Source organism: Rhea pennata, chromosome 6 (genome assembly GCF_028389875.1).
Source record: "Rhea pennata isolate bPtePen1 chromosome 6, bPtePen1.pri, whole genome shotgun sequence".
Classification (NCBI taxonomy): Eukaryota; Metazoa; Chordata; class Aves; order Rheiformes; family Rheidae; genus Rhea; species Rhea pennata.
In genome coordinates, this window is record NC_084668.1 from 26,184,323 (window position 1) to 26,208,237 (window position 23,915).

Here is a 23,915-nt window from a genome sequence, read left to right on the forward strand (position 1 = left end):
TTGTGCTGTACATCTATAGGTTCAATAAATTCAATTTACACAACAGCAACAAGTAACTCCTGTTATTTTCTTTAGACACTGAACATACAAATTAATCTTATGGAGTGTGATAAATCAACTGTAATAAGAGTCAAAAGATAATCTAAATCTAGAAATTTATCATTAAAATAAGTAATTGCAATAGTTGATTTTGGGCAAACTAGTACTGAAATTAAGGGATTGATAAATGAAACAAAAGGTATACTTTTGACACTTTCCATATTATCCACAGGATAATAGTATGGGACTGTGATTCTAGTTAGACACAGCTGTGAGAGATAGCTCAAAATCAGGAAGACCAACATTTTCCCCAAAATAATAGCTCTAGTGTATATACTCTGAATAAAACCATAAAAAAAAATGTAAAAAGGAAAAAAACATCCAAGAAAATTATTTTTCACTTAGGTAACCTGAAAGAACAACAAAACCCCCAATCTTTAAAACAAAGCAAACATTTCTGGAAGTCTCTTCAACATAAAAGTAATAAAAGCAACAATAAATAGGATGTATCACGAGAGAAAGTAAACAAGCTGTCTATTCCATTTTCCTATTTTTTGCTCTCCAAAAAATTGTAACGGAGGAAGAAAAGACAACAGGTACACTCAGCTTTGCAACTATTACAATATAGTTAGAAATTAGAGAAAAAGGCAAAATATATTTGTCTGCTGCTGTTTTCAAGAAATGCATTATTTATGCATGGGGAACTGAACTTTATATTGGCCAGTGGTTTCTCAAATATTTCATATGGCTTATATGTTAAAATCACTTTTCTGGCTGTTATTTCTACAAACTCAGAGTAGCACCTGAAAAATGGGCAGTGTTGCGTTTTGTCTGTGCTATATGAACAGTGATAAGGAAACTGTAGGCTAGCCTGGAAACTTCAGTGGCATCTCAATGATTCAGGGAAGACTGTATGCAGCCCCAGCTAAAGTATAGTTCTGATATTTAAGTAAGAATAAAGTATATTAGATCTTATATTCTCTGGTTAGTCTGAAATCCTAATGTGACTGAAAGGTAGTCAAAATTATTTTGTCCAAATAGGCAGAGAATTTTTTCTTCAATCCACTGGGATTCAAATTGTAAGATGCTTTTACTTCAGAAGATACTCCTTTCAAAGTAGAACTATGCTCAAAAGGCTTACAGTAATGAAAAGATAGAAGACACGAGATTCATCTGACCAAACTCCGACACCCACAATGCACACTTCTACATCTGAATCACAGTCAGTAGCGATGTGGTCAAGAGAAGTAGTGAAGCCTAGGGCACAGAGTTTCTCAGACTGAAGTCTATCCCTCTGCCTCTAAATTAGGTCATAAAAAATCATGCCTCAACAGTGATTATTTTCCCTGCAATGACTGTAAAGAGAGTTTACGAAAAGCTAGTTGTGTCTGCATGTTAGAGTGTCTGCATGCAGAAAGTTTGACAAGAGGAAACACCCTACAGGAGACTTTCCCTTTCAGAGTACGAAACATTCAAATCTGGGTTACGCTAAAGCATCAGATGGAAAGGAGACTCTGCTAAACCTTGGGAAGTCTTCAGAATGAGAAGCACCAAAGGCATCAAGTCACTACAGTCATGTATCAGTCTCTTCAAAATTTCATTATGAATTTTACCTGTATTTTAAGTTTTGATCAGTGAAAGCATTTGCTAAGAACTGAAACTGGTTTAATGTAGCTTAATAAAGATGAAATGTTAACTTACTCACTGGAGAAGTAAAGGACTCCTCAGCTATTTTAGTAGAGAGGGGAAAGGAAATTTAACCCTCCTACTTAAAAGTGAAATTTTAAGAACTGCTACAATGCAACAAGAACAAGACAAATCATAGATAAAAATCAGTATTTTTCTATGCTGGAAAACAAAGCAAGTAAAATCAACATGCAGTAAACATACTAACTTCTTAAACTGCTCAGGTAGTCATCTTTGTAACTCAATCATACACTACCCAAAATTTCTAGATACTCATGACCAAAATACATTGCTCATAATTTCATATACTTAGAACTATTTTGCTACTTGAAGAGGGTAGGGGAAGTCTCACACTGTGTTGACTCTCAATCTCTTCATGCTTCTGTTGCAAAGCCTGTGAAGCTCTAATTGAATCACCTATTCCCCACTGGGTTCGTAGCTGTTCTGATCCAGGTCCTTCAAGCCAATTGACTACCTGCCAATAACAAAGGTGACCAAAACAAAAAGGGGAAAAAAAAATCAAATTAATTAAATGAAAACAGGCATAAAATGAATTTTGAAACATAAATAGAAATATTTCAACATAAGTATACATTTATTCCTTTTTTTTAATTGATTTGTCTTATTGAATCCATTCACATTTTTCAAAAGTTTTCAAAAGGTAGAAAGTACCTTTCACTAACCTTGGCCTGTCAGTTCCATGAAAGCATGTAGCAGCTAGCAAAAGATTGGTCACACAAATACTTGTCATTTCATATCTGTCAATGAACGAGGTTAAAACACAATTGTCCTGATAATGGAGCTCATGATCAAACAAACAATCTTTTCCCCTCCTTAAATGAATGATGATTCATGCAGCAACAGTGAACTGCTGGATTCAACCTCATGCTTGAGAGTCTTCTCATTTTGTTGAATATGTTAACATACAAGTACAGGACAATGTTTCTCAAAATTAAATCTTTGGTATTGTATATATTTAGGTCTTGCAAATTGCTCCATCACATACCAGCAGCCTCTTTCAGAGTCTTAACAGCAATTTTTCATGGGATCTGCCTCTGCAGAACTCTCCACAAGGTAAAAATGATAGCGTTTTAGACTACAGTACTGGATTTACTTTTCTGGCAAATGAATAGGTCAATTTATGTTAAAATTACTCAAAGGAAAGAAGAACACCTCAAATTTAGTTTTCTTTTATATAAATTTGAATTACTAGGTGATCCCTATGGCAAAATATTATGGTAAATATTTAAACAGATATAGAAAATAGAGGCAGTCCTGATGAAACCTAATGTACAATTGCTTCTCATTACTGGAGTCCTGAAGTAAAGAAATACAGGAATATCTCACATTCTGAATTTTAATAAAAAGGCACACAAAATTGTCCTCCTCTCTTTTATGTGACTTTTCTCTAAACAAACACGCCAAAATAGCTTCATTTCCACCACCCCACTTGTCTTCACTGTGTCACATTGCGTATTGCATTATACTTCCTGAAAAACTGTGGATTAATTGGACTATTTTCTCAGTGCTGCTGGGCCACACCGTGACTGTAATCATGAATGGCCATCACCATTACAGGAAGGTTGACTCAATTCACTGCAACTTTCAGTCATCCATGTCTGTGTCATATTTTTTTTTAAATGAAGCTCTATTTCAGAGCACATGCTTTCTTCCAAAAACATCCTGGGTTTTATTTACTTATATATTGTTTCTAGGGGCCATCAGTTGTCAAATTAGGACTCCACTGTTCTAGAATCTTTTCATTTTAAAATGAGCTCCCTGTTGCACTCGCCATCTCTGCACAGCTGTCTCTCTGGTTAAACGTGGAAGGTACCTACAAGTGAAGGCACCAAGATGCCCCTCTGTAACCTTGGTGTTGCCTGGAAAACTCTCATATGGAAATCACAGTCCTGGTGAACACCTGAAACAGCGCACAAGACTACTGCTTAATAGTCCCCTCTCCAACCACAGCCACTGTCCCATTATAAATTTCCTGCTGTTACTGTATTGCCTCATTTTCATAAAATAGCTCTTTTAAATAGTCAGTGACTAGAAACAACTGCAAGGCTAAGCATGTTATTTTTCTAATCAATTCACAAAAATTTAATTAACACTTCTCCATAAGGAGGAAGTTAAATTTTATCAAACATACAGAACTGTCTGTTAGTCTGCTTAGTAAAACCACTCATCAAAATACATCTAGAGATCACTGCCATCTTTACACTGCAGAGTGAGGGAGAAAGGGAAGGAAAGTAGAATTATGGAATGAGAAAAAGAGCAGTAGTTTGGAAGAGAGGACAGGCAACGGAAGGCACAAGAGAAGAAGGATGGTCATTCATGGGTGCTTAGAGATGGGAGTAAGAACTAAGCAGTTCACTGTAAGCTGAAAAAGCACATAAGGAGAAAGAAATAGAAGCACAAAAGCCAACCAGAAGTAGTAAGGAATGTGAAAAACAACAAATAGAATAAAATATGAAAATAATTGTAACAAAACCAAATCATTAAAATCAATCAGCAATACAAGGGCGTGTGTTGTGTGCACTCATTCCAACTTAATACAGATAAGCATGCTATCCTGCAACTTCTGTTTCGTTTGGCAAAGTAAGTTTCAGAGTACTTTGCCTCTACCAGTTTCCTCCAGTCCATCATTATCATCTTATTTTTCTGTGTTAGCCCAATTTTCTCCTAGAAACCAACTGAAAACTATATCAATTTTCAGATTTTAGCAAGTTTTTTCCACACATTTGTAGTCTATTTAGAGATCTTTAAAATGTACCTTATAAAACTGATCAACTCAGTAAAACAGCTAAGCACACTCCTCCTATGTGCTGAGACTCAGCTGACATACTAACCAGAGTCTGTATTGTAGACACAGCAAACCAATAACTATTTCCAACATAAATATTGCAAAATCTGGCTGATGCCCCAGTAAACAAGTCTATTTAAATGCATTAACAATGGCTGTTTGCCAAACTCCATTATAAACTCATTTCATTCAGCACATCATGTTCAAAATAAATAACTTTACCACAGGAAAAAAAAAAACCTCATCATCTGATTATATCCACTGCCATGCTAATGTGTTCTATACAGTACTGCTTTTACATATTTTTATTTTCAGCTCAAAATATCAGAAAGTGACATTTGCATCCTCTCTCCTTTATTAAATATTACAATTGAAAAATAGTATTTCAGTACACTGATATTTTTATCGCTAGAAATAACAAGATTGATTAGTTTTTATATTTACCCATACCTGGAATGCTGTGAAAAGTAAGTACTTGATTTCTTCCCCATGTATTGGAATGTTTAAAGGTTAAGAGCAATATGTGTTCCATTTTCTACATATTCAAACTATTACAGGCATATATGTTATTAAAAACATAAATCTAATTTCAAGTAATAAACACCAGAGAAATAAATTAATTACATCTCCTTGAATACTTCTACTGAGACTGAGACTGTGCTTGTGAAAATACTGAAAGTGCCAATTACATGCCTACATCCAAAGGACCAAATCAATTCATTATGATCTTTAACATAAAGTTGATTAGAAAGGTTTGTAATCATCCTGGTCAGGGTTGCCTTGAAATGCAAAGATAGTTTAATCACTAACTTCATTAAAACATCAAGCATTAAATAAAAAGCAGTAAGTGATGGCTTATTTTCAGTAATGTGAACATAACATGAACAGGGGAAGGTTTTCAATTCACAGGCTAAACTAGTCAGATGTGTCCCGTGTGTGAGTGTTCCCTTCTTTGCTAACAGGCCAAGCACTTGATCCACTGACAGCCTAAGTGTAGTTGTCACAGCACACAGTATTCAGCAAAGGGGCAACGTGACAGTTCTTCAGAAACACTGTGGGGATAGAAGAGCAATTCCATCTGAATTCTGTATGCTAACCATCTCTGCGTATCAGAACACGGAGACTTTGGAAAGTCACTGCAGGCAGCCACAACATAAAGCACCAATTCGTATCAGCATGTCACAGTTTGAGGAGTGAAAGGGATCATAAAGACTGGAATGAAGATCATCTCTGATTCTTAATTTTGTAGGAAACAACAGCCTGGAGCATGAACTCAAACCTCCAAGCTTACTGTATCAAGAACAACTTTGTGCTTACCTGCATCACTTTCTGCTGAATTTCCTCTAGTTGCGTTCGTTTGCTACGTTGTCTGCAAACTTCCTGGTAGCGGGTATATTGCTCTCGCAGTGAGTCTAGTAGCTTCATGACCTGCGGCTGAGCAAGTAGCTCATCATCCATTGGAGACCAAGATACCCCTCCGTCTGAACCATTGAATCGACGTTGTTGCAACTCAGATAGCAACTCATGACCTTTAAGGATATGTATTTAGACTTGGTTCATTTAGATCCAAAAAACAATCACAAAAATCAATCACAAAAAAAATATCTAGTAGGCAAAATTACTTTCAGAAATGTACCTAGTGGTACATTCCTGCAGTTAATGATCTTTTATGTATTGGGCACATTTAATGATATCATTTCATTAACAACAGGTAAACAACAGGTAAAACCTGTCCAGTCTGTGTGGTGGTTGCATCAGTCAAAATAAGGCAGAAATCATCTGGTATAGTTTAGACACTGAAAAAAAGATACTAAGTCTTCACCACTCATATACTTTTGAGATTGCAGCAAGAAGTTTTAAATTATGCAGTATATATTATTGTGAAATGAGTATGTCTTAGCACATACTGTGGAAATAAACATCCTTGATTTCATGTTATATAATACTACCAGGGACAAATAGGTAACCACAGGGAAAAAACTTCCGGAAGTTTTTTCAAGTCATAAATTCTACTGGGATAATTTTGAATGTTTATTGTATTGTTTCAGCAGTAAAGAATTTACATTTTCACAGTAACCATTTTTTTTAATAGATTCTTCTGAAATTGTAACAAATGCACTTTATATATGGATTTGGAGCTCGTGAAAGAAACGGAACTTATCAGTGTGGAAGACAGAAGTCTTCTATTTAAAATCCCAGAACAGAGGAAAAAAACTACAAAAGCAAAAGAAGGAAGACTTGTTTGTATTTTTCCATTAAAGGATAGGAAAGTTTAACTAGGCACAATTTAATCTTTGACTTCTCAAATGTCAATACAGTGGGTCTGACAAAGTGAAAGGTTGACGAGTTTCCAAGAGACACTTAATGGAAGTTCTTAAACTCAATAGCCCTAAAGAATTTTCATTAGGTGATAAACAATGCTTAAAAAATAATATGCTTGCAAGCCATTTATTCAAAATTAAAACTGTTGTTTTGTCCAAAAAATCTTGTAATTAGAGAACACACAGTCTCCTGATGCTTCAGTGCTTTACTTTTGCAATTGGTCTGCTCAGATCTAGGCTGACACAGACTATCAAAATTGTGTGGGAAAACATTGTATCGTAACCATTTGGTGGCTGGAGTTCATTTTACAATGCCGTCACCATCTAGAAGCAACGCATTCTCAAACCAAATCTATTAATTTTAATAATTATGGTAATTCTGTAAAAATGTTATCAGGATGGCTCTCATTTACTTGCCTTTTTTTTTTTTTTAACTCAAAGATGACGTTAACTGATAAGGTTATTATACTGTGAAATTGGTTACAATAGTTATTTATCTTCAGTGCCTTTACTTGAAACTTGGAAACAAATTATTTATTATTTATCAACTAAATGATCATTTCACAACTCACTGTACCTGTCTGGAGTACCGTCTCAGGATCAACTGATGGAAGAAAGTTCAAATCTATTGATCTTAGAATGAAGTAATAAACATATTAATCATTTGTATTATGGTAGCACTACAGAGCTGTTAAGAGTCTGTACACTTCTCTTCTCCACGTTTCTTCTACCCCTACACTCCCTTCCAGTGAGCATGTTACATTTAACAAGACACAAAAAGTGCAGATAACTATAAATACTGCTGTTTTTCACTTTAACATAACTGAACAACCATGCTATCACTGTTGCAAGCTTTGTTCTTCGAACGTGACCTGCCGGCAGGGATAGCAGCACACGATCAAAGCATCAGCAACTTGTACAGTGTCATGTAAGGAGTTTCCAGCAAAGCCTAAAACTGAAGCTTAAATCTCCTGCATCTCAGTCCAATACCTTAAATACACAGACTCTTTGTAAATGTATAAAAAGACCTATCTTTGATGAAAGTCATAGGAAATAGTCAAACACACCAGCTTGTCCCTTACATTGCTTTGACACATGTTCTAACACACTAAATAAAAAAAACACAGTTCTTTAGATTGTTTTGAAGCATGTTTACACAGACACTTATTAGAAAGTTTAGCATTCAGAATAAATTCATCCTCCTCATCTTGATTCTATATATTAGTAAACAGAATAAGCCAAGAAGGCCTGGCTTTTTCAACTTGTATTAGAAATGCATCTGTATGTAGTCAATAGCCAAATAAGCACCTGTACACAAACACACTAATGAATAGTGTTGTCCACATTACAAGTTTTTTAGATTTCTTTAGATGTTTCATAAAATATTAAAGGAGTATCATAATTGTTCTATATTGTTTTGATTTCCAAAAAAAATTTATAGTGAATTAAATTTATTTCAAGAAGCTAACCACATACCTCTCTTTCTCTTGAGTTCCTTTATCACCTCCATTGTTAATTAGAGCAAGCTCATCTAGCAACGATGTTGATTCTTTTGTGAATTTTTCAAATACCTAAATAAAAGGCATGTTTTAATTTTTAGAAAGCAAATTATATAATTGACAGTATTAAAGACATCAGTACAAATTTATCCACTAGCTCTGTTAATATACTTCAATCTTAAAGTGCTATTATTTCCCAACATTCATATAGTAGGGTAGACAGACTAGAAAACGGAGTACTGTTCAGTGAACAAAGCTTAAGACTCCTTAGAGCTGTAAGAAATATTACAGTAAATATAACAGAAGACTGAATTTTGAGATTTCTTTAAAATTTTAAGTCATCATAGACAAATTTACTCTCCAACTTCATAAAAGCCTTTGAAGAAGGTCCTTCATTAACATATAAAATAGATGAAGTGAGCCTAGTGCTATGTAACTGAAGAGAAGAGACAAAGATATTTTTAGTTGGAGTCTGAACCAAATACAAAGCAGGAATCTCAGCTAGGGTGAAAGTACTGTGCTTATGAATTTTCCGAATGTAGAAAGAAGTAGGTAGAAGCCAAATCTGTATATCCTAGCCAATGAAGAAGGTTTGTGGAGATATTAGTGGGAAGTTAGCCAATTTTCAAATTAAGGAAAATGAAGGAGTCAAAGATTTCTATATAAGCATACTCATGATATTAAAAGCCCAGTCCTTCTGCCTAAAATTCTGTCTACATGGATTTTCATTTCTTTTCCTCATTTATCCAGACTTTCAACTTCAGACAAAGAAGAAAGAATCCAACTTGTCTTAGTCCTGGCATGCATACAGACCAAAGTCTAGTAGCAAAAAGCTGCACAACATATAACCCTCTCCCTGCCCTAAGATCTGAGTACACATGGCTGCTGAGATTCAGCAAAAATAAAACAAGGTATACATTGTGCAAACCCTCAAATTACTTGAGAGGGACGGACTGTTGACAGATTGGCTGCAGAGTATGTTTGAAGACTTGAAAGCTGGGGTTGCGACTCACTGTGGAGTCCATCATTGAGGATCCCACATAGGGATCGTAGATAAGAATACACATTTTAAGAACATATTGCATGGGAAAGGGAAACAGTTTCACTCAAGACTTTGTATTGCTTTTAAAATTCAATTTAATTAACTATAAAATAAACAATGCAGAACAGATTAAAAATATTTGAATGCTATGCGCACTAACAATTGATCAAATAATTTGTCTCTATTAATGATTTACAGATGTATTTGTTTCTATACGTACACTGCATCCATATAGAAAACTGCACAGCCAGAGGTTTCAAGCATTAGGGCAGCTTAAAATCTGGCTGTTAATACACAGGAATCCAGGCCTAAGGGAAAACCTTGCAGACCTGCAGAGTCCAAGTTGTCCCTCATTATCTTCAGTTTCTCCTGTCAGTAGCCAAACAGTCTCCCTTTGCAGCCACTCTACCCTATGCCCTGGCTCTTCTACAATAATGTTCTATTTAGGAGCTTCATTAAGAAATTTGCTGTTTCCACAGATGGATTATGTTAGCTTTATAATCCCTTGAGCAAATCCAGTGTTATTTATCACGTTGAGGCTATTCACGCATTTGAACTGCATATTTCTTTACATATGACAAATTCTTTATCAGTTATTACACACAGAAAAAATCTGTTCAAGGAATGAGACATTTGAAAGAAACAAAGAAAACCCACCAGTCTCTTATTCAACCAATCCATGTGATCATACGCGAGAGTTCCTCCAAAATCTTCTGTTAGTTGGCACGGTTCTATATATCGAGTCAGCTTGTTAGCAGATACTAAAATAACCTGCAACAACATTAGAAATTTTAGGTACTGTTCCAGTTAACACTCATTTTTCCTTAAGTACTTGACAGGTCGTACAAAGTGTGTTCAGAAGTACTGAGCAGAAGATCTTGTATTTGATACAGAGAAGGTGACCCTCTTACTGCTAAAGATTTGAAATATAGATAGTTGCAATTAATTTGGACTCGAAACAGACATATGATTTTGATATGGAACCTATATCCCATGCTCAATTCTGTAAGAGCATTACCTGTATCACTTTGTTCAGAGATTTTTCTTAGGTATCTATTCTCTTGATGGTAGCTGATGTTTCTTCATTAAGTGATTCTTCACATGATCTATTTTTAGTGACTAGAGTTGCAGGATACCATGCTGCAAAGCAGTTACAAGAAGAGTTCGTGCCACTGCCTTGCAGTGCTTCCAGTTCTGGTGCTCAGTTTCTGCCTCACAAGTTGAATGCCTGCATTTGCTGTGCAAATAAGCCCCGTAAGAGCTGGGTCAGTCATATTTCTCCTGTGAGCAGTCAAATTCAAATCTAAGTATGCTCAAAAGCCTTAGTCATTCACCCAGAAGACAATTCTGAAGAGTACCAACTACCTCACGAAATAAAGAAAAACACTGAGGTCCACTGCCAGTAAGAAGACAAAAACCTTCCCTTCACTTCTGCATTCTAGAGCTTCCTGGCTACGCCTTATCCATATAAATCAAAGACAAAAGTTGGCAGCACAGATTGCTTTAACACATGACATGCTACCACTGGCATAATCTGTGGAAAATCTGTCTGTGAAATCAGACATATTGGCATTATACAGTCAGAAAAAACTAACTGTGAAGGGAATTTTGAGAACCCATCAAATCAAGATATGTTGATGTTGTCTACTAAAAATTAGGGCAGCTATTTTACATCACTGAAATACTGGTTTATAAAAACGAAGAAAAGGATGGGCCACATTGAGATCACTATTTTATTTTGCAGGGAGGAGGAGGGACGCTACAAACTTGTGGCAGGGTGAGATTAAATAAAAGAAAAAAAAAAACAATTTTACTGCAAAGCAAAACCTTCCTGTAACCAGAATTCAAGGTTTATCTTGGAACAGAACTGGAAAATTCACTAAATTAAGCTAAAAAAAGGGGGGGGCTCAAAGAAATTTCATTGGAATCCTACTAAAAAGATTTTGAAAAAGAAAATCTTCCTACTCAATAGCAAGTCTTACTGTAAGGTAAGACATGGCTCCAAAAACTATTTTAATCATTTCCTACATTCCTTATTTAAAGGACTAGAGTTAGAGCTATTCACGGCTCTCTGTGATAACTGCAGAAATCCTGTCTAAGGACCTTGGAAAACCAAACCATCACTTGAACTGGTGAGGCAGAAGGGAGAATCCTTAGCTCTTTGAAATCTAGACCAGTGACAGTGCTACTGTAATGGCCTCCATGTTTTCAGCGGGTGACTTTGCTATTCACAAGTCCAATTTGCCTCTCTGAAGCTTCTCAAATACTGTTTTAATCATCTGATCAATGTATATAAGTACCTGAAGGGAGGGTGTCAAGGGGATGGGGAAAAACTCTTTTCAATTGTCCCGTGTGACAGGACAAGAGGCAAAGGGCAGAAATTGAACCACGGGCAGTTCCGCCTGACCGCGAGGGGGAATTTCTTCCCTGTGAGAGTGATGGAGCACTGGAGCAGGTTGCCCAGAGAGGTTGTGGAGTCTCCTTTTCTGGAGATATTCAAGGCCTGCCTGGATGCAACCCTGTCTAACACGCTGTAGGTGACCCTGCTGAGCAGGGAGGTTGGACTAGATGGTCTCCAGAGGTCCCTTCCAACCTTACCGATTCTATGATTACACAGTGTAACAAGCACAACACTCCAGTTTTGAGCAATTATTGAAACAACTCTGTCCTGTTATGAAGCACCCTTATATTGATTAGGACAAGACCTGAAAAAAAAATGCTTCGGTGAACATAAGAACTTTTACACGTTTCAGGGAAGAGTGAAGACACAGAGGAAAGCTCTGCTGGAAGGTACAGGAGAATTTACTGAGGAATGTCCAAATCCAACACTATTACCAACCAAGACTAAGGATGCGCACTTTTCTCCTCAGCAGAGTCAGTCCATCTGTTTATACTTATCCACCTAGCAGCCTTTTGATCTCAGTTTCTAAATTTACTTTCAATGCTTTCCAGTTCACCATCACCATACTGAAGCAGATTCACTGAAGCAGAGAATCTCTGCTCTGGAACAGAAAGGAAGGCATTGTGAGTGATGGCTTTATATGGCAGCATTAAGCAAGGTATTAAAACAGGTATTAAAGCAGGAACTAGAGAAGAGACTGGAAATCACAACTGCATAGCAATTATTTCAAATAAAATGAGATTACACTCTGAAGTGAATAAAAAGATTCCATGCTTTCATTTAAAATTTTACATCATATTTATTCATTGGTGCAAAAGTGATTGCATCTCGATTTTCCTGACTAATAGCTATGCAAATTTACCCTGTGATCTGAAATACCGGTTGTGGTTTTTGTTGTTACTGCCAGTAATATATAATTATGCAGCTGTAAACGTGTGCACTAGTTAGAGGCTTCCATACCCTTATCACTGTTCTGCAGTCACATCAGGAACAGTTAAAAAAAAAAAAAAAAAAAAAAAAAAAAAAAAACACACACACACCGAGCAGTAAGACGTACAACTATCTTGATACAAAGATTACTGGGAGCACAGACACAGAGGGCCATTTTTACTGAGCCTGTTTTCCTAAATGTAACCAAGTAACAGATTAATGGAGAGTTAATAAATCATAATGGAAGAATAAAAGCTTACCTATTACTAAGGGTCATTCTTTGTCATCTGGGAAAGTACACTTTTTTTTTTTCCTTTACTACTATTCTCTCAGCTTTCTCTGTCTTTCAGTGAAGAATGACATTTTAAAAAGTGGCCATTTTATTGCACAGGAATAAAAAAAACGAGAAAATACGTAAAACAGGAAAGAAAAAACCATGAGCTGGAACACAATCACAGAGTCTCTTCAGAAACAGCTCCGGCAACTCTATACTAACAGCTGCTCATTATCCACCCTTAGCTGGAGGACAACTGCCCCAAAGCTGACGGGTACCCCCGTGCAAGACAGCAGTCTCACTCTGATTCAACGCAAGCTGCAATCAACACTTCTAGATTAGCAGGGAAACCTCAAGGGCAAGGAACTATCGACCACAGTGAGAATTCAGCAGCTACATTATTTATCCTTTACTCATATAAACCTTTGACCTGCTCATGTATCAAGCCAAAATACAAGGAGTATTGTCGGGGTAAATACGGGGAGGGGGGAGAGGCGGAGGGAGGAAATATTTTTCCTCCTGACCAGTATGCAGCTGTTGTGTTTTAATGCTGATTTTTCTCTTGCAAAATAGTTCATCCCTGACCATTTTTTTAAACAGAGAAGTTGACACATTTGACTCTATGTTTGCATGAAATCTATCTTTAATAATTAAATATTCTCCCCATTTCTAAAACCTCAGAACTCTTAAAATAATATTAAGAGAATCACAGATCAAACTTTCAGACTAGGAACAAATTCATGGTTCAGTTACAAAAAAAGAAGTTTTGAAAGCAAAAAAATCACAGGAAGTCCAATGGTTTATGCCAACAATGCCATCATCACTGGCACAGAACAACCTTCACAAAACTATTATGCATAATAAATTTCGTTACAGAAATACCAGGAATGACTGTGAATCGGCCCCTTGAAGTTAAACAAAACGCCCTGGATTACTGTAACCATGTAAAACTATCCTTGCTTCATTACCATTTCATATTTTCTGTAGGCATTTCACCTAGTTGTCTACAAATACATTCTAGCTGAGTCATATGAAAAAAAAGGTTAAAAAAAACTTCTAGAATATTAATTTCAAAACTAGCAAGACCACGTTTACAACCATACTGGTTTATAGATGGTATGAGAAAAATTCTTTTAGATCACAACTTCAAAGGCTTCCTGAACTAGTCTGAGAACCACGTTCCCAAGTGCAGAAAGACTGCTAAAATTATACACTAGGAGCTGCTAAAGAACGAGATCCATCTTTATTGCTACCAATCCCTGAACTTTGGTACCTGAAGTCATCTATGTGAAACTGAATACTGCAAACTTAAGTCACTTTCTGAACATAAGCTCTTAAGTCATCTTTTTGAGAAGAGATGATTGGTTCAGTTTCTCTTTTAATGCTCCTCTTGGAGGTGCACCAACCAATAGGCTAGTCCATAAAAAGTGATACTCATTGCTTCTTCCGCTGGCAATCACATTCTTGCATGAAAGCAGCCATGACTGTGCTGCTACATGCCAAACTCCAAGATGTTGCGATACACTTAAGCATCTTTATTAGGGAACATTTAAGTGGCTGCAGGCTTTAAAACACATAAGTGACTATTTGGGGATTCTCTGGACTGCTCTGCTGAACTTAGGCTACTTTTCAAACCTGTCTTTAAGAAACTACTCAAAGAAAATACAGACAAAATAAACAGCCTGAAGGCAAAGCTACAGGACTTGCTTCCTCATTACAACATAAAGCAGATTTAATAAATAAATACATAAAAATGAAGTAATGTAATAAAAGGAATCTAACGCAGTTTCCAAAAAATGGGTTTGGCCAGTTGATTCGAAAATAGAAGTTTCCATTGCCCCCATGCTCCTTCAAAGCACTTTCACATGTAGGAAGTACTTTCCTAAAATTAAATCACCTATTCTCGGTAAAGGCTGATAAAAAAAAATGTAATAGGACAAAATTAAATGTGAATTAACAGTGTTACACATGAATGATAAAGTCTCTGGGTTTATATTATTTAGTAGATACAGCTGCCACTTTCCTATCCTCATTTCCCCTGAATTAACTTTTCTACAGGAGTATTTAAGAATGTTATAATCATAACATCAGTAGGAGCTACCTAGAATTAGAGAAGGTTGCAAGATATTTTTCTATTCAATCCCCTCTACAAAAAATATGCTCTCAATAATAGTGTTGCTGTATAAAACAACTAGACCTCTAGGTGTGTTGTAAGTGCAGGAAATCAATTTTAGTTCAAACAACATCAGCTCCAGAAATAGTTGGAAAGATCAATCATGTAATGAATAATTTTCTAAATATAGAGAAAACTGAAAACAATCTACATTCCATTAACCTTCCAAAAAGATAAAAAACGGAACTATTAATGTTAGTGTGCAATCTCTTGTACACATTCTGCATCATGAGATAAGAGCTCTATCAGCGTATCTTCAGTAATCAAGGTTACAGGCCCTTTGAATTTTCTAATGTCAAAAACATGAGAAAGATGCATGCAACAGCAGTATGATGTTCTAAACAGTTACTACAGATTTAGTGACACCATGCAATATGGAACTGTGCAACCTACTACTGAAGAGTGGTTTACAAAATTCACACTAAACCCTGTAAAACAATCTCTTGTACAAAACATGACCAGGTTTATCAAATAGCTTTATCTTCTTACTGAGCAAAGAATTAAAGAAAAAAGTTAGGTTTTCAATTCAAGATCTGCTTTTTTTTCTTTTTTTGAGGGGGTGAGGGCAGGCAGAAGACCATAGTAGTTTCTTCAGGATATCCACAAAGTCTTCTAGAACGTGATTACTGCCAAAAAAAGATTCATTTTCATCCCATTACTAGTATTCTAGAAACAGTATTTCTGTAGTAGACAAAGTTCTACATACCTCGAAGCCAAGTCTATCTTTCTCTTTCCAAAAGCAGAAATGCGTAACCTTCTTGTCCCAAAATTCATCTGGCTTTACTACACAAACAAGTGATACCTCAGCTGGAACAACGTTCTGTAAAACAAATAATAATTAAAAAAAAGTAAAACACTCAAGGTTAAGGTCCAAATTTCATCCATATGTCACCCTTTAGTCAAGAACTTAAAGGCAGGAGATTTTAATTAATTTCTGTAAATTTTATGATGATTGTTGGTGCCAACCTATTTTAAAGTAGGGTGCACTAAAACTCATAATAAGGTATTGTCAAAACTGACAGCAGGACAGCACAGTCAAATTATTCATATCTGACACACTTTATGAAGCTTCAGCTAAGTCAGAGAGGAAAAAAATCACTCTGATAAACAGAGCACTTTTTCCTCAATCATGTTCTGTGGAATTAGAAAGGCAGTAATCCAAAACGCATGACCGTTCTCTAACCTATTTCTGTGCCGTATATTAGTTTCTTTCACCTCTGAGCCCACAGAATAACCTATATTGTTTGGTAGAAATCAGATAATTTTATAATAAGCTCATAGTTCTGAAGTAAAATAATAAATTATTATGAAATTTTTAAAATGATAATTGCACTTTTCCTATTTTGTTGGACTTTTCCCTACAGATCTTTTTACCATTCACAGCTACCTAGACTGATGATGCCAACAGCAGACTTCTGGATTTTCAAACTATAAAGGTTTCATATCTTTTGTTTTAGAAAAAGGTCTATAACATTAAGTTCCTAGCACATAATGAATCTGTCCCTCACTTGAGGGAAGCATACTATCCCCATTTCTGATTGTTTCTTCCTGCCTAAAATGTTGACGAGCAAATTTGATTTTGTGATTTTAAAAACCATAAATCTATGCATCAATAAAAAAAATTACTGCTGTTACAATAATGCAGCTAACTGGGTTTGTATCTATAAAACTAATCTGTCAACTATGAATGTATAAAAAGTTTTACCTGTAGCATTAACACAACCGTCTTTACTACGTTCCATTGAGACTTTCTGCCGTCCACTATCACAGTAAATCCTCTAGCTTTACATTTTTCACTAGAAGAAGAAAAATACTTGGAAATAAAATAAAATTCATAAACAAGTGTCATATCACAGTAACTCTCAATTTCAACCATGCTAAAAAAGAGCTATTGTTTTTTCTTAAAAAAAAAAAAAAAAGGAAAACTTTTAAATGTTAGGTATGCTCTGTAAGAAATAGCTTTCATTTTTAATGCTCATGCATATTAATAGTAACCTAAATTATAATTTTGCAGTAGCACTGAAGTATATTTCATAACACAAATATTTGTTTAAATTTCAATACCTCTGAAAAGGTTTTAGGAGCATAAAAAAAGTCCTCCAAAAGATAAAACAGAGTCACATGCAGCTTGGTAAGAAAGGCAAAAGGATGTTAGTTTTCCTAAGGTCACTTGAAAATTAGTGTAGATTTGATGGTACAAATAAAAATCACTTTACACATATCCAAGCAGGAAAGCACCTAAACATAGCTAAATTTCTTTTCTACATGAGTGATCTAATTATTACAATGCACAAAGAGCCTCTACAAGGACACAGACTTTGCATATAGCTCTATATATGAGGTATTTTAAACTGACATCTATTTTTCTTTTAATGAAAAGGTTCGAGTCTGTGTCCTACAAACAAAAACTCTGCTCAAAGAACAGTTAATTGCAAAGCCAAATATTCAAAATGTCCTTCTACTGAAGTAGCAAATGGGAAAACATAGTGAAAACATAGTGAAAACTTTCCTCACTCTCAGCACATTGCCACGAAGATCTGTTCAGCTCATTTTAAATGAAGCAGGCAACAAGGAGCTTGCAAAACTGGCTGGGCAGACAGCTGCGAGAAGCCCGCAATTTCGGGATGTCACTAACAGCTGGGAAGAGTGACCTGCTCACAAGCAGCAGCAGCCAGAAGAGGGCATGGAAACGAGCCCGTAATTTTAGCATCAGACACCACAGCACTCCTCAAAATAATAATCTCTTCCTTTCATAAGCAAAAAACAGTAAAGGTACATTCATAGGATCCAGCCATCCAGGCAGGAGACACAATCGCAAAGTAAAAGCAAGCAGAAATTTTTAAAGATTTACAACTCCACAACTTTCAGTGGAATTCAGAACATCATCCCTTGCCAAACTCTAAATCCACATAGAAGCCTTAAAGCTTTTCAGATATGAACATGCTGCATAATTTCTAGTCATTGCATTGCTAACACATGTTTTTCTAGCCTTATTTCTGAAGTGGAGGACTAGAATTTCCCTCCTCCTGAACTGTAAGGTCTGATATTACAACTTTTCAGGTTGAAACTTTTTATCTGTCAAAGTCATGAGTATCTGAAAAACATTAAGCAATCTTTAGGGCCCAGTCTTTCAAATACTGAATCACAAAACAAAGCCATTTCTGATCTCTTTAGCTTACAAAAGAGACGCAACTTGCCTGTAACAGCAAGCATTATGTTTCACATGTTCAGAAAATTAACTGATTTTTAAACCACATTTAAACAGAGCTTTATCAGTTGTGACTGGAAGATGGAATAAGCTCATCTGGGCATTTAAAAAAGAAAAAAGGCATGTTATTAATCTATTCAGGAAAAATGAATTATAAATGTGGCTGTCAATCCATGCGTATATTTGATTTTGTTTGCTTAGGGAACCTCTAAGATTACACACAATTCTCCTAGAACCACTTAGAAAAATCACGCTTTTTTTTTGTTCAATGTTCAATCAGAACAAATCAGAGTTAGACCAACACTACTTTCACTAGCAGCAAGACGATTGGTGTCACTGTAACATTTGGGACATTGCTTTCTTATGTTCACTGGAAACCAGCAGTATCAGCACCTGTTTTCCATCATCACTTAACCCATTCAAAAAGAAAAGAAAAGAAAACAAAACACAAAACAAATCAAACCCACAAGCTACCAGTTTTGAAACATTTAGTCAACTGTCCAAACATAAATGTTTAAAATGTTTAAAACTTCAAAAATATGGCATGGCACACATAACTGAGTTCAAAGGTAAACATAAAGTTACTTTCCTTAGATAACACGGAAAAAAAAGTAATATTAACATTTCATGGAAACCCATCTGGGTTTCAGACAATATGTCTCCTTTTGCCTGCACCCAAATGCTGTTCATTTAGACCTTCCAGAGCATAAAAGGCAACTGAAAGGTCCAAAATGTGTTTCTCCACTAAGAAAACAACATGCAAACAAAAATGACAAATGATTTTTCCATACTGCCACCATAAAGAGAGGTCACTTTTTCCACATGACTGACAAACATTAGTAGTTAAAATATTAAACTTTTCTTTCAAACAGATTTCCAAGTTCACGTAGAGTACGAAAAGTGCTTTGGTTCAATTTACAGAGAGTTACTTTTCCACTAATATAACTAAAGCCATATATCAGGGTGACACTGCAGAATAATTAATGCCTGCTAGAACAACAATGCTGGCATCTGTTCCGTAAACACAGGCAAGCCCTTAAGTCAATGAGGCATCTTGCACATATGATGATCTAGGATTTTCATCATTTTAAAAGACAATAAGCTGATTAAAAAACCCTAAAATTTCCATGACTAAAATGCTGTTCAATATACACATCTACATTATGATGTTTTATTTGTAAGCAATCTGAATTAATTCTCTGATTCCCTCTCTCCAACCACAGTATTTTTTAAAATACTCGTAGCTACCAAAAAAACAAGCAAACAAACAAACAAACAAACAAAAAAAAAAAAAAAAAAAAAAAAAAAAAAACCACCACCCTCACAGATCCATGTTTTTAAAGCCTTGGTAGATTCTAATATGCGAAGTACAGTCTTTAATTATATCAGTGTTTTCCATTTTCAAAAGACAGACTGAAAGGGATAGAAATAAGCATTTAGCCATGGGGTTTATTTCCTTTCTAGATCTATTCCAAAGGAAAATAAAGCAAGGCTATAATAAAGACCAATCTCAGACTCTTAAGACAAAAAAGGCAGTACCTAAGGTAAGATCAAAAACAGTCACTGTAAGCTTGCAGGGTTACATGAGCAGATCTTAACCAGTGATGATTTTACTGCAAGGCCTGAACAGCAGGATCCTTGGGTTATAATTCAGCACATTTAAGCACTCTTAACTTGAAGCATTCAATGACACTTCATGTATTTTTAAATAAAGCACGTGCTTAAGCACTAGAGGCTATGAAAACAGACATTTAGCAAATAAAGGAAGAGGGGGAAGCTTTCTTAGTCTGAGTAAATTCAGCAACTGTAGTGACTATCTTTGTAAACTTACAGGTTTTATTATAATGGCTCCTTAATTTATATAGCAATGTAAGTGCACTGTCATTAAAAAAAAATGATATTAACAAAGATATTCCAACAAAGCAGTGAAGAATAAACAGAGCAAAAAAACAAAGCAACAGACATACAAAACAAAAGGACTTATACAATTATTAGTAGATACACCTTAGTTTACTGAAATATATTGTTTTTAATTAATCAGACAGTATCATATTTTAAAACAACTATGTATCCTTCATTTTGTATTAAAAGGTAAGGAAAAACAAGAACAAAGACAAGACCCTTTCCACCACCAGAAAAGCAAGCTGCCCTGAACAAAATGCCTTTGAAATCACCTTGGGATACTTAGAAGGTAGTCAAGTGTGACACTCAGCTCATCCATACTCGTCTGTTCAAGGCATAGTGGGATTGTAAGAATGAGGCCACTTCTTCTGTCCTTCCCTCCTATTTGGGGGGTGGGGGGGGGAGAGAAAAAAAGTCATTATAAAGATGGGATGGCTTTAAGGCAAGAGAAATACTTTGTACTTGCATGGTCTCAAAACGTATGAGAAAATTAAAGTTACAAAAATCACAGCTGAAGTTTCACCTCTCGGTTGTGAGGATTCCTTCACCTCGGAATATTTAATGTACTACCAAGGTTTCAGAGCACAGACCACATCTGTATCTGTCAGTCTAGTATTTCAACATAAACAGCATTTTTTTGGCAAATCTAGATCACGTTTTCAAAGAAATATCTCCTAGACCTTCTACACTATCAACCTGTCAAAAGCCTGGTAAGTTTCCAATGTAAATATGTACACAGCAGTTCCACCTGGGGTGCAAGACCTCCTAGACACATCCAGTACACAAAGGAGGGCCCTGCACCACACAGATCCATGGCGCACACAGTTGCTTTCATCTTCATGAGTATTTTTAAACCCTTCTGGCATAAGTTAAACCAACAGTACCAGATTAGATTAAAAGTTTCAGAGATGTTTTTGAAATACAACAACATGTCAAGCTACAATATAGTTCTGTTAAATACATCCAGTAAGTATAAAAAAAAGCAACCTAAAAACTCCATCCAAATTACACGGACAGGAATCATTTAAGGAAAACAGAAACTGTACCTGAAAGAAAAGCTAATTTTTTCTTCAGAATGGGTAATATTACTGAAGCTTCCATTCTACTTCAGATAATTTGCACCGCTCTGAAACACAAGAAGTTAAAGTTGTCAAGTATGGGAAATCAATTACCACGTTTCAGTAAAATGAGCACTGGCCAACACATTTTTGTACTCTTGAAGGAAATATAGAATGCTATAGTCAAAATCCAACTCATAACATTTAGCAAGTTCAAAGTGTTGTGAAAACTGAAGAAAACACCAACAGACTCATTTCCCATGTAAATCTTTAATTAAAGATTTCTTCCTCTTCACCTTAAAAAAAGAAAATTAAACAAAAGTCTCAAAGACACGGAGATAATTTACATAAAAGCCCTGTTTCCCAACCCCATTAAACTACAAGCAATTTACAGGCAAATCATCTATTTGGTTCATCATTCAGGTATTAAGATTAGTACACTTTCCACGTTTACATAGTCTGTCTCATATTACTAGGAATATAGTAATTATTTAAATACCTTATGCTAAACACCTACACATTTATGTCAGGACACTGTCATTAACCCGCAATTAGTAGGTCTTCAGTTAAAGGGGGGAAGGGAGAAAAAACCTAGCAGCAAGAAAAGGTTTAACTTATAGATGAAATTCTTCTGCTCCCTTTTTCTCCAAACCCCTTCTTAGCCTCATCCCATTTTTATTGCATTATACACCATAATTCGCTGTAATTAAGCTCTAGTGTTTCACAGATAATCAACAGGACACTAGAACTACAACCATCGTCTCTTCTAGCCCACGCAGAGCAGCACTTGGTATCCCCCCATGAGTCTTCCTCAGCTCATGTTTTCACTTATGTCCTACTCTACAACACAGCAGCACTATGCTTTTCCAGAAACAAACTTCAACTCTGATTATTCATACCCTCCCATTACTCCTGTACTACAGAAGATGTGCTGCACAATTCAGATTCATTTATTCTTTCCAATTAGACAAACTTGCACAAGAAAAAGAGATGCAGAGATAGATAAATCATTCTCTCAGGAAACCGATAAAACTTCAGCTGTGAAAGGATTAAGTAGATATAATATGCTCATATCCACAAGAAAATTCTAACATCACACACTCCTCCTTCAGAAACCTTTTTTTACACTCAAGCTTTTTTTTCTTTTTTTTTTCGTTCCTAAATGTCACACAAATAAAAATGGAAGTGACTCACTTTACCAGATTTGTGTGGTTGAAAGTTATTATAAAGTAGCATTTCATTTACTGATGATAAACTGGTTATTGGTGTATCAAGGCAATTTATTGCTTTTCAGAAATAAAGTGTTTAGGTAAACAAATTGACTTTGAGTGCTAAAACATATAATTGAGAATTATTTACAGGAAATACATTAGAAGTGATTGAAATGAAAACGTTACCTGAAATTTTAAGCGCCTCTGAGAGGGGCATTTGGAACAATCAATAATCCAACACTGGTAAGATTTGATATCATATTGTGTAAAAGTAAAATTAACACAGGAGGAGAAAAAACAAATCAAATCATGTAAAATAATTAAAAGTAATCGACAGTTTATTACTGAGTAAGCTAGGTCGTAGAAGGAATTAAAGAGCAGTAACCAATTCTGAATCTTAGGGTACAATACTACCACAAGCAAATTAGAAACAATAAGAATTTAAAATAAAAGGAAGAGTTTTGACACAGACCAAATATAGTCTAAGCTGTGACAAAAACTGCAGCCTGAACATTAGCAAGTGACAAACTGCAGAACAGAAACTTTAATGAAAATATAGCTCTTAAGGATCCTCCATACAAAACATCTTTAATATTAATTAAATATTTCCTTTAAGTGTGAGAAATAGATTTCTAGAAGATCCTAAACAAAATAATATGGATTAAAAAAAAAAGTAATTCAGAGAGAATACTATACCTAGCTAGCAATCAGAAAAATCAACTGCTGCACTTGGCAGCTAGGTGCTGTACCTGGTTGGGTCAAAGAAGGTGGCAGACAGCCTGGCAGGACAAGCTGCCACCATCTGTGCAGAAACACATTTGCTATTCATCAAGTTCCAGCAGGAGACTACACAAAATGCAACTACGGATGGAGGTTTTTTAAGAATGCCAGAGAGATGCCAGAGAAGGGCCAGAAAAATGTACATATGGTTAAGGAGGCCTCTAGACTGAGTAGATTTTGATCAGGTTAGAGGAAAGAGATGAGGAGCAGGTTCAGCAGCTCTACCAATCCCCACTTTGAGTAAGATCTGCATCTGGGAAGCCATGTTCAGTCCAGCACTCCAAAAGGACAACAGACTAGGATATTACCGTGAGAATGTAACATCACACTGACTTACTGGGGCTAACATTCAAACTGGGGGCTGCACTGTTTACGATGGCACTTGCTGTGCCACGGAAAACTGTCCATTACTTTGGTAATTTAGTATGCAAAAAGGTGTGGAAGATCAGTGTGCCAAGAGCTCAAGAGCTTTATAAAGCTATACCATATGGAGCCATACCTAGCATTACATTAGCAAAAGAAAAGGGGTTCCCTGCACCATTTTGGCTAAGTTTTGACAGTAGCAGGGTCACTGCAACAGATGCT

The 23,915-nt window shown here is 35.8% G+C and overlaps 1 protein-coding gene across 4 annotated transcripts in view; it reads right to left on the reverse strand.

Annotated features, from left to right (window-relative positions):
- SESTD1 (SEC14 and spectrin domain containing 1) overlaps positions 1–23,915 on the reverse strand; it is a 51,459-nt gene that overhangs the window by 16,160 nt on the left and 11,384 nt on the right. For all 4 annotated transcript variants that reach the window (XM_062578591.1, XM_062578594.1, XM_062578593.1 and 1 more), the window contains 9 exons: positions 21,328–21,407; positions 20,554–20,662; positions 16,877–16,967; positions 15,878–15,991; positions 10,051–10,164; positions 8,329–8,423; positions 7,430–7,485; positions 5,849–6,060; positions 2,078–2,200 (listed from right to left, as the gene is read on the reverse strand). In XM_062578591.1, the coding sequence (XP_062434575.1) occupies positions 2,078–2,200; positions 5,849–6,060; positions 7,430–7,485; positions 8,329–8,423; positions 10,051–10,164; positions 15,878–15,991; positions 16,877–16,967; positions 20,554–20,662; positions 21,328–21,382 (969 nt within the window). In that variant the 5' untranslated portion in view covers positions 21,383–21,407. The remainder of the gene's footprint in view (positions 1–2,077; positions 2,201–5,848; positions 6,061–7,429; positions 7,486–8,328; positions 8,424–10,050; positions 10,165–15,877; positions 15,992–16,876; positions 16,968–20,553; positions 20,663–21,327; positions 21,408–23,915) is intronic.